The sequence below is a fragment of the Perissodus microlepis genome, chromosome 1 (assembly GCF_051167445.1).
Source record: "Perissodus microlepis isolate ML-2025 ecotype Zambia chromosome 1, ASM5116744v1, whole genome shotgun sequence".
NCBI lineage: Eukaryota > Metazoa > Chordata > Actinopteri > Cichliformes > Cichlidae > Perissodus > Perissodus microlepis.
Genome location: NC_140461.1, coordinates 12,090,662 through 12,108,353, shown reverse-complemented (window position 1 = coordinate 12,108,353; position 17,692 = coordinate 12,090,662). Strand labels below are relative to the sequence as shown.

General features: G+C 39.4%; 1 protein-coding gene across 1 annotated transcript; it reads right to left on the bottom strand.

Annotated features, from left to right (window-relative positions):
- Positions 1-2,224: 2,224 nt before the first annotated feature.
- Positions 2,225-7,336, bottom strand: LOC146393498 (gonadotropin-releasing hormone II receptor-like). Its single transcript, XM_084930052.1, has 4 exons — positions 7,226-7,336; positions 5,544-6,145; positions 4,101-4,305; positions 2,225-3,628 (listed from the first exon to the last, which is right to left on the bottom strand). Exons 2-4 carry the CDS (start codon positions 6,132-6,134, stop codon positions 3,117-3,119), a joined length of 1,308 nt encoding a protein of 435 aa, XP_084786178.1. The 5' UTR covers positions 6,135-6,145; positions 7,226-7,336; the 3' UTR covers positions 2,225-3,116.
- Positions 7,337-17,692: the final 10,356 nt, after the last annotated feature.

Genomic DNA, 17,692 nt, shown 5'->3' with positions numbered 1-17,692 from the left:
AAACAACTATTTGCAGTGAGTACAATGAGAAACCATGCCTTTGTGGGAAAATATTTTTGTATCCAGTCATGTTACTATTTAAGCTAATGAATTGTGAGCTTTACCAGCAGTTTTTTTCTGTTCTTTTCCACTCGGTTGTTGCCCTGTCACAACTTTTTTCAACATCTTACTGGCATCAAACTGAAAATGAGCATGGACAGTAACATTTAACTGGGGGGGGGTCTTTAAAAGACTTCCCATTCATTCAATTCTTTTCTTCTTTTTTTTTGAAACAGGGTTGTACACAGTTGTGTAATTCTCTTTCATTTCCTTTCATCTTATGAAAGCACACTGCCACATCTCTCCATAAAAGTGAACAAGATACTGATACCATTTTTAATATCTGACTGAAAGCCTCATTTGAATTTCTAATTTGAATTTCTAAGAGGCTTTAAAAAGACTTGAGACCAGAAGCCATCATGTCATGACTCAGAAGGCAACAATAGCTCAGGTGTTCCATTCAGAGAGCTTGGCAGGTTTTCGTGTCAGTATTAGATGTGCACCAAGAAAAGAATCTGTTTGTGAAAAAAAGCTTCTGACATGAAATAAAGCGCCTTCTATTAAGGAAAGACTTCAAAGGGTTGATTTTTTTGGTCTGTTATTTTTGATGATTTGAGTTTTTCCCACTCAGATTAACTGATGTCTTTTACCTTTATTCTTCCTTGGGATAAACTGAAAGTGCTAACACACAAACAAAACAACCAGTGACAGTTTTCCCTTGTTGGTTTATTTTCTGCCCTTAAAGCCAAATGAAACCTGAATTGAAAGTTGTTAAATTAATTTAAAAATAAAGGATTCATAACAGTTCTGTTTTTACTCATGAACTCTGAGCACTTTCAGGAGAATCAGATCCATCCAAAGTTGCCCTTTTATCACATGTAGCACAGATGGTCTTCTTCAGATTTGTTCTCACTCGCAGGCTTCAGCTTCTTGAACATGTCAAAAAAAAGTTTAGATTGTGTTGGAGGCAAAACACAGGATGACCGCTCTGGACCAGTCTGAATTCACAGCACTATTACCTGAGTGTGTCTTGTAACGGAGAGCTGGGAGGTTAAGGAGCCTTTTATATCTCAGCATTAATGGCTTGTAATATGATGCTTGTAAAAACCTACAATGTGTAATTTTCCTCCATCAAGGTGCTGCTTTTTTTTTTTCAAAGTCACACAAAAACCTTTTCAAATTTCCAATTTGAAAATTGTCTGTTCATTTTTATCACGATTGTTCTGACACGTTTTTGATTTCTAATCTTCTTGCTAATATATGTACTAATTGGTTGATTAATAAAATAACCGACAGCTTAATATATGATGATATTATTCACAAGCTGAGGCCAACAACAAATTCCAATATTTTGACTAAGGTTACAATTCAATTCCAGATTTTCCTGATCCAGTTGGCACGCACCAGCAGATGAATGATACAGGCATCATTTAGAAAGATTTAATTTCTTATCTCAGTTTGAAATTAAATACAACCTCAAAAGTCTTTTATGTTCATATATATTCTTCATAAAATGCTGGTATGTAGCTACTATTTTGTAAGAGATGAATCATCATAGAAATAATAGATGCTGCTTTTTTTTTTTAAAAATCGCTCCCAAATGAGCGTCCAACAGTCATCTCCAGCTACACGAACCTGCACTTCTCAGTTTGTTTGCTCCGAACTTGAGCTCTCTTTTAATGAGAGCCAAAGAGGATTTTAATTTTGTTACATTTCCAGGGTACAAATGGCCTTTTCCATCTTATGATTCATCTCTGATTATAGGCAGCTCTCCCCTCTGGGGACAGAGACAGACATGGGTTTGCATGACATCTGCACACAAATCCCATATACCTGCTGTCCAACACAAATTCTTTTACTTAAGACATTTCCAGCAGCAAAAGTCACTCCACCAGCTGAATACATTTAATTTCAGATGGTCACAAATTGTAATTTACAGAAAATACAAACAGTCCTTTATTTCCGCGACGTTAGCAGTTCTCAGGACTCCTGCAGGATGTGCAAATGCAAAAATATTATTGTCGAAATGAGATTTGCAGATGATGTGTTTAAAGACTGGTAGAAAGTTAGTTTTTGAGAAATATATAAAGTTGTATTTTGTGTTTAAAAACACCAGGTACCATAATAGTTGTAACTTATGTAAAAAAAAATAAAAAATAAAAAAACCTTAAAAAATACAAAATATTATGATGGCTAATATTTGGCAATGCACTGGCACAAACTCTGGACCATAAATACTGAACTGCAATGATCAAAGTGATTTTTTTAAATTGCTTATACTGTAGGACCAAATTTCAGACAGAGCCTCTTTACTCTTATTTGGGCATCAAATACTGTCTGCAAGAGCTATTGGACTGTTTAGTAGTTGCATAACCAACTAAAAGTCTGGCTTGTTTTAAAAAAATCAAAACAAACTTCACTCTGACACAGCTGGATTTTATTTATTGAGATCTTACAAAGCATTGATTTTAATCCTGTAATATGATCACTGTTTATTTTCTGAAGCTTTTCCCAATATCATACAAAATTATCAATTTTCCAGCATTCAGCCATTTTTGGCCTTTGTATTTTATACATACTCTCATTGGCCACTTTATGTATTCAGATTGGTACCTGACTAGTACTGGATTGTACCCTCACTTCCTTTCAAAGTTGCCTAAATACTTCATGCCACAGATACGAGAAGGTGCTGGAAACATTCCTCAGAGATTTTGGTCCATAGCATCACACAGTTGCTGCACATTTGTCAGCTACACATCTATGATGAGATTCAAAGCCAACTGTTTCTTAAACACTCTAACTAGCACCAGCAACCATGCCATGTTCAAATTCAAAGTTCAAAGTCACCTGTCGTCTTCATTGTGATGGTCAGTTGAAAAACTTTAGCTGTTCGTCTTGATCATGTCTACATCCATAAATGCTGCAATGTGATTGGCTGATTAAATATTTGTGTTTTTGAGCAGTTAAACGGGTGTATCTAATTAAGAGTGTAAGAGAATGAGAGTACCCTACATATGAGAGCATTACACTGAATAAATATGAGGAAATAAAACAGTAAAACCAATACTATATCCTTCTCATAAGATGCTCTGAGCACTGGACTGGTGAGTTTTTCTGTCTGTGTCATTGTCAGCTGTTAGAAAGCTGCTCCTCGGTGGGGTCCACTCTGCTTTGCACAGCAGGAGCCTCTCAGGGCTGGCAGGGCTCACCTCCCGTTTCAGTGACAAAGAGTTGGCAGCACAACTAAAAGACCCAGTTATGACCGTGTTGTTTTCCAGATCAGCCGATGTGGTGGTGCCGGTATAAAACCTTCGGAGCCCCTTTCTGAAGTGGATGGTGAATAGGCCGTAGATGAGCGGGTCCAGGCAGGCGTTGACAAGCCCAAAGATGAACAGGATGTGAGTTAAGGAGTGGGAAACCTTCCCCTCCAGGTCGTCGGGGAAGAACCAGTACCACAGGCCCAGCAGGTAGTATGGAGTCCAGCAGATGATGAAAGACAGAACAATCACAATACTCATTTTCAGAGTTCTCATCCGGGCTCTCGGGATGTTATTCTTTGAACACCGCAGGTGCATTTCACTGGAAGGTACTGGAACCAGAACAGAGGACAGAAACAAAATATAGTGCACATTGAAAATGCTATGAACACAAACCTTTATTGTTTTTTAAGTTATTATTTTGAATAATTATCGGCTCGAGGTAAGCAGATGTTCACTTTGAGAGTACTGTGATACTGAAGGGATAGTCAAAGTCCTTTGCCAACTTTACTCATGAATGATTTAGTCATTGAATTCTTGTTTTTTGATTGAGCTTTAGCTTCTACATTGATCTTGTTATTTGTTTAGTTCTCTTACTCTTTCCCTGTCTGCTCCTCCCCCTTTCTAGTCTTTCTATGGCCCTCCTGTATTGGTTTGTTCTTTTGGGAGTTCAGCTGGTAGTTCTCAAATATGTAGGGGGATCACCAGTATTAGGATTCTTCACCTGGAGACACTTATGGCATTTATGGCTGGTCAGACTGCCGCTCATTTAATATTTAATAGATTATTTCTTCTGAAACTTACAATTGTCCTTTTTCAGTCGTCTGGAGATCTCACAGAAGATCCTGGTGTAACAGGTAATCATGATGACCAGCGGCAGAAGGAACAGGCAGCAAAACGTGAACATGTTGTAGGCTGTTTCATGCCAGTGGGTGACAAAGCTCCCCCGTGTTGTGCACTGAGTAAAGTCCTCGGGATGGATGATGGTCACATTGTGAAAAAGGAACATCTGAGGAGGGAAAAGGCCAAAAACTACTACTAAGTTGGATTTTGATCATGTCAGGATAATACATTTTACCAAGCTACTGTCTCTCAGAGCGCTAAATAACATCTTTTACTGCTTGTGCCTGACAAAGTTTTATCTCCATCCTGTTTTCAGGGAGATCATGAAAGGTGTTACAAAAGTTGGAATAAGCCATGCAAACCTGTGAAATGAAGCTATAGTTAACTGGTTTTAACCCTGCTGTCCTTAACTAGGCATAAATCTATAGTGCATATGCAAGTGCTGACTCTGAGCGTGAACTGGACGGAGTATAACAAAGGTTTATTATTTATTTTAAACAGCAGTTTTGTATAATTACACCTCTTAGACCTTTAATTTATTTGAGCCTAATCCAAAAATTAGGAACTTCTTCTCTTAGAGAAGGGTGATCTATTTAAATCTCTTATCCTTAGGCTTCATCACCGGTTAATTTAACATGCCTGTCTTTGAACTGTGGACGGAAACTGAAGGAACCCCATACAGGCACAGGGAGAACAACACAGAAATTACTCAGCTGGCAGTGCTAACCAGTGTGTCCTCCTTCTATGAACACAAACAGTTTAATTTGATTTAGTTTCAAATTACGCAGCGCACACCTGCAGGTTCAAACACCACACACCTACTCGATGATTTTAACAGGTGCTAAGAAACACTGACAAAAAGGACAGCTTGCAATCAATACCTTCTTTTTTTTTAAGTCAGTTTGTGACTCATGAACAGAATGAAATGAAAAAATATAACAGGCTCATTCAGCTGATGTTCTCACAAACACAAAGAAAAATGCTACCTGCACTCCAAATGCAACAGTATCCCTCTGTTATGTGTTCTTGGACAACAAGAACACAGCAGCTTCATGCTGGGTCTGTGATACAATACCCGTAACCAGGATAGATTGTGGGATTTGTTCATTTTCATAAAAATAAATAAAGCTACATTATCCTTTGAGTAAATGACCCCTTACTGTTGACTTTGGTGCTTCTTTCAGCAGTTTTCCACACTGGGATGAATGTGTCACAGGGAGCTCTTTATTTCAGACTGCCTCTATACTTTTTGTTCTGAAAATAATTATTTATTTAAGATTGTACTAAAGCAGGGAGTGGAGTTAAACCTCCTTTAGAGAGGATGAGAAGCAGTTTAATGGCCTGATTGAATTCAAATTAGTCCTGATCATTGCCTGTGCTGTCAGCGGGAATGCCTGACCTTACCTGAGGGACAGACAGCACAACGCTCATAACCCAAGCCACCGTGAGCATGATTCTGTTCCTCTTTCTGGCCTTGTTGATGGCCAGAGGGTTGAGGATGGCTGACTGCCTATCCAGACTGATTACAACTGTGACAAAGGCGCAGGAGTACATCGCCTGCAGCTTAAGAAACATCAGCAGCCTGCAGGCAAAGTCTCCGGCAAGCCACTGAACTGTGATGTTCCACACCGCATCTACGGGCATCACGATGAAGGTCACGAGCAGATCCGCCATCGTCAGGTTGACAATCAGCACCCTCACGTGGGATTTTCGTTTCCCATCTATGCGAGCCGCCCACAGCACTGCCAGGTTACAAAAGGCAGATATGCCACAGAGGATGAAGGTGATGATCACTCTCGCTTTTGCCGCTGTACTGAATGTGGGCAGCTGAGGGGCCACGCCCCTCGCTGTCCAGTTTGAAAGGGCAGAGGAGCAGTTGCAGCTGGTATCAAGTTGGTGGTCTGCCACCAGTTGATACATAACCGCTGCAGGGTCACACAGAGAGGCGTTCATTTTCTGAAGCTCAGGGGAAGGAACATTGTGCTCATCCACCATGAAGGTCAACACTGGAAATAGGAGAAAAGCAATAAAAGGGAATCACCAAGGGACCAGAATAAGTGTGTTACAAGACAAACACAAACAGCCCATAAATGATGGCAGCACATCAAGAGGAAGTAATATGCATGTATGGACGCTCAATGTGCACTGAGCTGGAAAGATGGAGCTAACAGACTGTGAGGACCAAAGTCAGCTAATGCAATACCTGAAACTTTTCTACAAATGTGCTTTCATGTTTTCCCAGAGTGCACACAAGAAGTCTAATATTCACCCAAAGCTTACAGAGAATTTCTTTAAAAACCAAAGACAGATTTGAAAAAAACAAAGCAAAAATGAAGATTATTGTATATTATTAAATATTAAATCAGGAGCATTTAAAAAGAAAAAGAAAAACATGATGGTGACCATATCATTAAATGGTGTTTTGTGAGCCCCATTACCAAATATGAAACATTACAGTGATGCTACCTGCATGACACCATGAAACGTTTAAATCTAAGAGTTCAGCCAAGACCATAAAATATAAGGAAGCTTCACAACAGCGTGAAGGCCTCATGTCTGCTTTGCGTCAAATAAGCAATATGTTATATTCTATTGTGCATGTGTTTTATAGCTGTAATAAAACAGGAAATATTACACGCACAATCGCATTGTGAGTTATTACCGCTATATAAAAACAGTTTCAGTATAATCCTATTTGTAGTTAGTAAATCGACGAATCTGGCGTCCTTATATCCAAATAGACCTAAAATCTTTACTGCGCACATCTTATCAGAGTTATCTGTTTTTAAAATAAGAGGCACTGATTAGAAGACACCGTGCACTGTTTATCCGGAGGATCTGGAGCCCCAAAACGAGATTAACACCACATCCACTGGACATTTTGCAGCTGTACAGGGCTGTACTTTGTATTAAATTGGTAACCTTCACCGGAGGCATGTTATTTTACAGACTTGTTTAAAAAAAAAAAAAAAAAAAAAACGCAAAGCAATGCGTAAAAATCATCATTTTAAAATCGTTCTTAATAAATTCATCCAATAAACAAAACAGACAGCGTGCTATTAAAAATGAAAAAAAGACAAACTTACATGGAGTGATGCCGTGTTTCTCCGAGGGTTTAAAAATCACCGCAGGACTAAAAGAGCTTCGTGTGTTAGTGCGTTAATGTGCGTTTGTCTTCCACAGGTATGCCGCTGCAAGTTTACAAAGTCCGCAGTTCAGCCGTCCGGCTCTTCTGCTCCAGATGCTCCGCCCTTATCCATACACACCAATCAGAGACGTGTGAGATAAACCCCTCCGGGGTGTCTGACCTCAGCTTCATAAGCCAACAGCCCACTCAAGTGGTTAGGACGCATGACTGTGATGAATGATGACAAGGCAGACAAAAAACGATAGTTTGGATGAGAGTTGTGGTGTGATACCCTCCAGTCAGCCCCATCTCATAAAAATGGTTCATGAGATCATCGGGGAAAGACAGCTGGGGCTTAGAAACATTATGCGTGACAAACATCTGAAGATTTTGACATCAGAAAGTTTATTTTGTCCACAGAAAAATTAGTTTTTTCTTTTTTTATTTGACCGGTGGTTGTATGCGTGCAGATTATATGCCCCAGTGACCATTAAAACATAAGCCTTGATTTAATTTTTAAAACCAAAAGCTGCTTCTGAAAGGTCATCTTTGTCTCTCTATTAATGTTTTGGCTTCTGTACAGCATGATCAATAATTGGATCAATCTGAAGGCTGAAATTCGAAAAAAGTCCCTGAGCTCACTTGAAATCTGACTTTAAGGTGTGAAGAGCTGCCAGCAGCATTTGCTGCATCACAATTTGCATATGCTTAACCCTATATTTTATCCTCATTTAACAGAAATGTGCAAAGCAAACAAATAAATAAATCTAGTCAATACCATAAACCAGTGATTTCCACATTGTGAGCTTCAGCATTACCAATTGATTTTATAACAATACTAGTTGTTTTAAAAGTGTCTGATAGGGCAGGGGAAACTTCTTTAAAATGATTTTTTTTTAAATGAAACCTATTTAAGTGGCAACATAAAATTGCTTTAAAATTGCTCTGAAAGGTGAAGCCAGAGTAGAAGTGTCTTAAACTAAGAGACCTTCAAGTCAGTATCAGTGGTGGATTTTTATTCTTCTTTCAAAGAGGAGAACCTTCCATGCATAAGGAGAAGATGTTGGTTCTCTTTGGATCTACCTGGACATGTGAAAAGAACATCACTGAAATTTAACAAATCCAAATACAGATCCCTTCTCAGTGTCTCAGTGTCAATCACATCTCCCCTAGACACCGAACCTGACTTTAATGCACTTGTTCTCCACAGCAGTCCTAGTTTCTGAAAAAAAATTGCTTGAAAAAGCAATTGTGGAATCTGAGAACAATAGCTGCATTTTGCTAAGTTTCCAGAATGAATAATATGTTTACCTGAAATTTGCCAGCAGTTTTGAGGTATATTTTTATTGCTCAGTCAGCTCAGGATTATAAATAAATGGGAGCAGTGCACACAGTGGGTCAGGTGCCAGAGGTATGACATAAGAGAGAGTTGAATGCACCACAGTTTCCATTTAAATCAACTTTTTACTAAGTTTTTTCAAGGCTAAATGCAGCCCTGATCTCATTCCAAGTCCAAGATTGCCTATGAGACACAGCTACTGTCAGACTATATCTACCTCAATATGTAATGTTCATATTTAACATCAAAACATTTGACTTGGGAATAAAATGTAAGCAGGTAAGATATGGATGAGCAAATGTGGAAGTGCTTTGATTTGCAAGAATAGACCATAGAGCAAGAATAGACCATATTCTTGATGCACCAGGTTAGAAAAGTGAAGCTAACGTGGAAGTGCCTCATAAAGCCCTTTCCACTAGTGCCTCAGCTCAGCTCAACTTGCCATTAGTCAGTTTTTAGGCTTTTCCATCAGGTGGTAGCATCTGATACCGGGTACTTTTTAGTACCTGCTCGGTCAGGATCCTAAGTAAGCTGAGCCAATCTGAAAATGTGACATCAACAGACTGAATGCCATCGATTGGCCAGTCAATGGCATCATTCCACAAGTCATGAGACTGACTCCTTTAGAAAAATGAAAACCTAACAATGAGGGAATTGGCTACACAAAAACCAACACAATGGTCCCTGAGTGTGACAAAAAGCCATAGACCTAGCAGCAGGTATACCATTGCCTTATCGCTTCCATTGTTGTGTTGTGATGTGTCAAATAATACTTACATCACGGGACTTTCAGCCACATGGCTATAACAACCCCACAAACATTAGGTGGTACTTAATGTAATGCAAAGTGACAGAAACTGCCACCATGACATAACTTTACTAATTTGTCGCACTGAATTCAATTTTTTACCTTATTTAAAGGCTGTGTTTGTCTTTTATAATCTTAAAACTAAAAGGCACTGGAAGAGAAAAGGCAATTTTCTCTTCTTAACCTACAAATGCATTTTCCTTACAAATGTAGCATCATTTAAGGGGAAATAAACAGGCTTTCCTACGGTATAAGATTTTTTCTAAAGAAGCATTTTTAAAACTTCAACCCTGTGAGGCTGTGTCATGTCTTCACTGCTACGTTTCACTGACAGCAGTTTATTTTAATAAAAAGCTTATAGATATTTATGTGGCTGAACAGCTCAAACCGATGGGCTCTGTTTCCATGGCAATGTCTCACTTAAAGCCCATCGCAGGTCATGGCAAGAGAAGAGGTGACAGCAGTCAATTAAACCACCACAGACGTTCTCTTTATCCATTCCAGTCTGAGCAAAACACAAAAGGAATGAGCGATGGCACCATAATCAAAGATCCATTACATGTAGGGACTGAACACTGTGATATTGGGTTTAGCAAGGGCATATTTTACTTGTCTGTTATCATTTGATGAATTTGCTAAAACTGCCAATGTCAAGTTGAATATTTTGCTTTATTATGGGCGATAAAACTTTTTCACCACACATGCAAGGAAAACACCCCAAAATGGACTAAAGTGGGTGGAAAGATGCTTATCTCTAAAAATATTTGGCTTTATTATATCTAATGACCAATATAACATTGATAAGTAGTAAGAAAAGTGTAATTACTATTTTTTTTACTATTATAGCAAGTATTACAGAAAGACTCGTTATTATTTTAATGTTTTTATTAAACTTTTTTTTTTATAATTGTTATAATAAGTCTGTAATTGCTTTTAATAACAGACTATCTTCTGCCACAGCAGTAGGGGTTAAAAAGCAAGTCTAACTGTTGCTGTACCAGACACAATGTTGAATCCTGTGATATTAAGACCATCATTATCGCCATGACATTTTCAGTCCACTAATCTATTTGAAAGGGACTGGCAAAACAATACACGGTGCCCTTCCTTTGTGATGTGCTCATGTTTATGTCGCATGATCTGTTGTGTTTAAATGGATTCAGCTTGTGTAAGTGTTGTCCAGATCACCAAGAGGAAGGAAGGAAGGGAACATACTGACCCAAACATGTTGTTTTGTGCCTCACCGGTCTTCTCGTTTTATTCATCACAAGCTTTCAAAGGGAAGTTAATACTCTGAATACATGATCAGTTGTCTATTTGAGCTTTAAAAAAAAGGAGAACTTTTGAACTGTATCTAAACTGTTTTGATTAAAAATAAGAGTTTATGTAAGGTAACATTAAAGAGTGTCTGCAAAGAAAGTGTGTTTAATGATGTAACAAAACCCTTACGATGAACATAACTGTTTCTTCTTAATCTTATGGGCTATGAATGTGTCTGTGTAGCTACTATTAAACTGTTAATCTCATGTTAATTCTCATCATTTCTTAAGTTAAATATTTGTTGCTTTAACTTCAAAGGTTTGAAATTTATAGTAGAGATGGACTGAAATTAGAATGGAGTTAAAACTAGGAGCAGAACTCCTCATCCCTAGCAAACATCACACACTTCTCTTCAACTGGCTTACAGTGTATTATCTCTAAAACATGGTTGTGTCACAGGTGTCACAGGTGTCAAAGAAACTCTTCAGAACTGAGGTAACGTATGAATGCAACAAAATACTGAGAGGTCTTTGTAGGCAACCCGCTACAGACTACAGAGACTATAGTACAGGGTCTACAGGCTGCAGCCTCTTCAGCTCCCTGACTATCCTCAAGTGACACAGACATAATCCCACATCTGTGGAGAGACCACAGACTGTTTATTAAAAAAATGCACATAGCCACCAAGATGGCACCTGTTGAGTAGCGAAGTCCTGTTTTTTGTATCTGATATAACAAATGTGATCAGATCTGACAGTTATTCAAAGGACTTCTTACTAAGTATATTATCAGTATTTCCTCCTGTCTGACTATAATAAGGACTTTGGTTTGCAACATTCTAGTCAGTATGACTTAAAACTAGTGACTAGCCCATAAAGTCATCATTAAACTGTTTACTGGGGACACAGAGAAGGAAGCCAAGCTTCATTTGCTCTAGACTTCGATTGAACAGAAGCTTTTTTTTGCAGCAAGACAACTAAACCATGATTTTCATAAGCTGATTGGCATCAACTTGTGGCACTGCTGAGGTGTTATTGAAGCCCACATTTCTTTGATAACAGCCTTCAGTTCATGTGTATTTTTGGGTGAGTATTTCTCACTTGCTAATCAATCACAGTAATAACAAGATCAGTAAACCATTTGGTAGTAGTTTTGGCTCTGCAGGCAGGTGCTAAGTCCTGCTGGAAAAAGAAATTGGCATCTCCATAAGGTTTGTCAACAGATGGAAGCATGAGATGGTCTGAAATCTCCTGGTAGATGGATCTGTTGACTTTTAACTTGATAAATTACAGTGAACCAACCACTGCCTGCACCAACAGATAACATAGCACTCCAAATTATCCTTGACTGCATAAACTTCATACCAGACTTCAAACACCTTAGATTATGTGCCTCTCCACTCTTCCCCCAGACTCTAGGAACTTGATTGCCAAATGAAATGTTGAGTTCACTGTTTTTGAAAAGAGGACTGAGCAACATTTCAGCACGTTGTATTCCATGTAAATGGCCTGTATTTGTATAGCGCTTTACACTGCATTCAGTCATCCACCCATTCACACACTGGTGATGGCAAGCTACATTGTAGCCACAGCTGCCCTGGGGCGCACTGACAGAGGCAAGGCTGCCAGACACTGGCGCCACCGGGCCCTCTGACCACCACCAGTAGGCAACGGGTGAAGTGTCTTGCCCAAGGACACAACGACCGAGGCTGTCCGAGCCGGGGATCAAACCGGCAACCTTCTGATTATAAGACGAACTGCCAACTCTTGAGCCACGATCGCAGTAGTAAGATAAATGATGCATCACCATGTAAGATACTTCTAATGTTGTCTCCAGCTTAGTAATGAGTTGGTGTACAGTTGTAGCTCCTTTCATGATGACATCTGTGGGTGGTGGCTCTTGATGCGCTGACACCAGCCTCAGTCCATTCCCTATGAAACTCACCCAAGGTATTGAATCGACTTTTCTTGACAGTTTTGTGAAGACTGCAGTGATCCCCGTTGCCCTGTGCATCCTTTTCTGCCATATTTTCCCTTCGAGTCAACTAGGGAGTGCAGAATTATTAGGCAAGTTGTATTTTTGAGGAATAATTTTATTATTGAACAACAACCATGTTCTCAATGAACCCAAAAAACTCATTAATAGCAAAGCTGAATGTTTTTGGAAGTAGTTTGTAGTTTGTTTTTAGTTTTAGCTATTTTAGGGGGATATCTGTGTGTGCAGGTGACTATTACTGTGCATAATTATTAGGCAACTTAACAAAAAACAAATATATACCCATTTCAATTATTTATTTTTACCAGTGAAACCAATATAACATCTCCACATTCACAAATATACATTTCTGACATTCAAAAACAAAACAAAAACAAATCAGCGACCAATATAGCCACCTTTCTTTGCAAGGACACTCAAAAGCCTGCCATCCATGGATTCTGTCAGTGTTTTGATCTGTTCACCATCAACATTGCGTGCAGCAGCAACCACAGCCTCCCAGACACTGTTCAGAGAGGTGTACTGTTTTCCCTCCTTGTAAATCTCACATTTGATGATGGACCACAGGTTCTCAATGGGGTTCAGATCAGGTGAACAAGGAGGCCATGTCATTAGTTTTTCTTCTTTTATACCCTTTCTTGCCAGCCACGCTGTGGAGTACTTGGACGCGTGTGATGGAGCATTGTCCTGCATGAAAATCATGTTTTTCTTGAAGGATGCAGACTTCTTCCTGTACCACTGCTTGAAGAAGGTGTCTTCCAGAAACTGGCAGTAGGACTGGGAGTTGAGCTTGACTCCATCCTCAACCCGAAAAGGCCCCACAAGCTCATCTTTGATGATACCAGCCCAAACCAGTACTCCACCTCCACCTTGCTGGCGTCTGAGTCGGACTGGAGCTCTCTGCCCTTTACCAATCCAGCCACGGGCCCATCCATCTGGCCCATCAAGACTCACTCTCATTTCATCAGTCCATAAAACCTTAGAAAAATCAGTCTTCAGATATTTCTTGGCCCAGTCTTGACGTTTCAGCTTGTGTGTCTTGTTCAGTGGTGGTCGTCTTTCAGCCTTTCTTACCTTGGCCATGTCTCTGAGTATTGCACACCTTGTGCTTTTGGGCACTCCAGTGATGTTGCAGCTCTGAAATATGGCCAAACTGGTGGCAAGTGGCATCTTGGCAGTTGCACGCTTGACTTTTGTCAGTTCATGGGCAGTTATTTTGCGCCTTGGTTTTTCCACACACTTCTTGCGACCCTGTTGACTATTTTGAATGAAACGCTTGATTGTTCGATGATCACGCTTCAGAAGCTTTGCAATTTTGAGACTGCTGCATCCCTCTGCAAGATATCTCACTATTTTTGACTTTTCTGAGCCCGTCAAGTCCTTCTTTTGACCCATTTTGCCAAAGGAAAGGATGTTGCCTAATAATTATGCACACCTGATATAGGGTGTTGATGTCATTAGACCACACCCCTTCTCATTACAGAGATGCACATCACCTAATATGCTTAATTGGTAGTAGGCTTTCGAGCCTATACAGCTTGGAGTAAGACAACATGCATGAAGAGGATGAAGTGGACAAAATACTCATTTGCCTAATAATTCTGCACTCCCTGTATTTAATATACTTTTTACTTTCCTTGCAAGGAAAAGATGCCTATTATGTGGCTTAATTGAACTGAATTCAGTTTTATTTATATAGCACCAAATCACAACAACAGTCGCCTCAAGGCGACAAAATGCGTGGACGGTTAGGTGTTGATGATCATCACAGACTCATCACATTTATTCTAGTGGAGCTTGGGAGGATCTACCAGGAAGAAAGCATTAACAAAATTCCCTTTCTGAGAGTATCTCCCTCCAGAAAATGCTCTCCTTTTGTTTTTATGGCCTTCAATTCTTCTTGTTACGGCACTTTCCATCTCAGTGTGCTCAGGGTCAAATCACAAACTTAACATACCTAAAACCCTGAAGCTTCACTAACATCCTTGAAACTCTGAAAACACCATGGTAATCAGGCTGTTAGTCCAGAAGGATGACATTGACATTTTCATCTCAGACAAAAGTGACAAAAAACATGAAATCATGTTGGCGTTTTCTCAGTATAACTAAAAAAATAGTTTAGATGAGCAGTAAATCTCTTTGAATGTCAGGTATTTGTTCAACATAACTTCTGCTGTTTGTTCAAATGTTGTTAGTCCAATTTTATTTAAAAAAAAAAATAGGCAAACAGAGGGACGGTAAATGGTTTGGTCACCATCACAGCACTGCAAATGAGTCTGAATTAATCTGAATCTCATGACACCCCAAATATTTCACCTTTAACATGTGTGTGCAGGCAGGCTGGGGTACTTGCATGGGTGAAGTCTATTTACATGCAAATAGACCTCCAGTGAAATATTTATGTATATATGAATAGAAGTTCATGCTGTGGCTGCTTAAATCTGAAATATTTTAAACTCAAAACGCACTGAGAGCAATATCACACACAGTCTTTACCTAAAGCAGCGGTGTAGTAGCCATGCAGTAACTGAGAGAGCGTTTTTTTAAAGTGACAGATTCAAAATAAACACCTCGGGCCGCAGTTGCAGCTGCTGGCTTCTCAGTCAGGGTCAGACGAAGGAAGCAGCTGCAGTGTTTATCTTTTTTTTAGATGCTGCTGAGCTCCAGGGATGAGGGAGGAAGTCTCCATGTACACCTGTATATCAGTTTCCATGTGGTTCATTTTTCCAGCAAACAGGAAAAGCACATTAAGCCATTAAGTTATCATTGCCTGAAAAAAACAAACAAACAAACATGTTGTTGATGTTGTGATAACAAATGAAAGCAAATTCATATCAAATCCCATCATAAAAACTGTGAACCTTGAGGGAAATCTTACAAAAGCTGCTAGATACTGCTGACATGATCTGCCCTCAAACTAGCTGTCCAGCTATCTTCAAGCTCTACTACTGTTTTTATTCAGCTGGTTTTAAAGGTTTAAGATTCATGTGGCAAAGGCAGATGTGTTTGAGATATCTGGTTCCATAAGCACTTGACTGTACATACAAGCACTGACACTGTTATTAGCTAACTGGTGCTGAGAAATACGATGTAACAGGATAGATCGCCATTAAAAACAGAGAGGTAACTCTTATCTTGCTTACTTAAAAGTGCCAAGCCCCTCACAAACCCTAGCCTAATCTAATTCTGATTATAACTCAAAAACCATCTCCTAACCAGACAGTACAAACAATGGATGCAACCACCCAGTGGTTAGGAAAAAGCCAAATGTTTTCTTTGACACCATCTTCATATTTTATTACCCAACAGGCTAAGCGATGTCTGACTGCATGATCAGTGGCCAAAGACTTGAGACTGATAAGATGTTAGCTAATGAACACAAGTTAAATAATCCTCCTTTCTGACTCTAAGAATAAGAACAATTTACAAATTGCATATGCGGTCCCCAAAAAGAAGGAAGTTTTGAAGAAAACCTTTAGATTTAACTTCAAACACACTGCCATCAGCTATAACTATTAGTTTACTGGGCTGAAAATAAATGACAGCAACCAAAAGGATACATCAAAACCTTATGGAACCAAACTGCAGCTTTAGAGTCTAACTATAGTGATACAATGATATCACCTAATGCTGAAACTTTTCAGCTGGGATGAAATTAAATTCCTATTTAAATAAAGATCACACTGACTCATTCTTGAGGTGCAAACTGGTACTAGAGCCTGATCTTAGTCCAACTTCAATTCAATTCAGTTTTATTTATATAGCGCCAAATCACAACAAAAGTCGCCTCAAGGCGCTTCATAGGTACAGAGAAAAACCCAACAATCATATGACCCCCTATGAGCAAGTACTTTGGCGACAGTGGGAAGGAAAAACTCCCTTTTAACAGGAAGAAACCTCCGGCAGAACCAGGCTCAGGGAGGGGCGGCCATCTGCTGCGACCGGTTGGGGTGAGAGAAGGAAAACAGGATGAAAGACATGCTGTGGAAGAGAGACAGAGATTAATAATAGATATGATTCAATGCAGAGAGGTCTATTAACACATACGGAGTGAGAAAGGTGACTGGAAAGGAAAAACTCAATGCATCATGGGAATCCCCCGGCAGCCTACGTCTATTACAGCATAACTAAGGGAGGATTCAGGGTCACCTGGTCCAGCCCTAACTATATGCTTTAGCAAAAAGGAAAGTTTTAAGCCTAATTTTAAAAGTAGAGATAGTGTCTGTCTCCCGAATCCAAACTGGAAGCTGGTTCCACAGAAGAGGGGCCTGAAAACTGAAGGCTCTGCCTCCCATTCTACTTTTAAATACTCTAGGAACAACAAGTAGGCCTGCAGTGCGAGAGCGAAGTGCTCTAATAGGGTGACATGGTACTATAAGGTCATTAAGATAAGATGGGGCCTGATTATTTAAGACCTTGTATGTGAGAAGCAGGATTTTGAATTCAATTCTGGATTTAACAGGAAGCCAATGAAGGGAAGCCAAAACAGGAGAAATCTGCTCTCTCTTTCTAGTCCCTGTCAGTACTCTTGCTGCAGCATTTTGGATTAGCTGAAGGCTTTTCAGCGATTTTTTATGACATCCTGATAATAGTGAATTACAGTAGTCCAGCCTGGAAGTAATAAATGCATGAACTAGTTTTTCAGCGTCACTAAGAGACAGGATATTTCTAACTTTAGAGATGTTGCGCAAATGGAAGAAAGCAGTCTTACATATTCGTTTAATATGTGCGTTGAAGGACATGTCTTGGTCAAAAATGACTCCAAGGTTCCTCACAGTGTTACTGGAGACCAAGGTAATGCCATCCAGAGTAAGAATCTGGTTAGATACCATATTTCTAAGATTTTCAGGGCCAAGTACAATAACCTCAGTTTTATCTGAATTAAGAAGCAGAAAGTTAGCAGCCATCCAGGTCTTTATGTCTTTAAGACATTCCTGCAGTTTAACTAATTGGTGTGTGTTACCTGGCTTCGTGGATAGATAGAGCTGTGTGTCATCTGCATAGCAGTGAAAATGTATGCTATG

What these genes read in the sequence shown, in the direction of transcription:
- LOC146393498 (XM_084930052.1), bottom strand. Translation starts at nt 6,134, where the DNA reads ATGGTGGATGAGCACAATGTTCCTTCCCCTGAGCTTCAGAAAATGAAC. An exon ending in TTGTGCTGTCTGTCCCTCAG is followed by an intron (nt 4,306 to 5,543) that starts GTAAGGTCAGGC and finishes TTCCCTCCTCAG; the next exon opens with ATGTTCCTTTTTCACAATGT. An exon ending in ACGACTGAAAAAGGACAATT is followed by an intron (nt 3,629 to 4,100) that starts GTAAGTTTCAGA and finishes TTCTGGTTCCAG; the next exon opens with TACCTTCCAGTGAAATGCAC.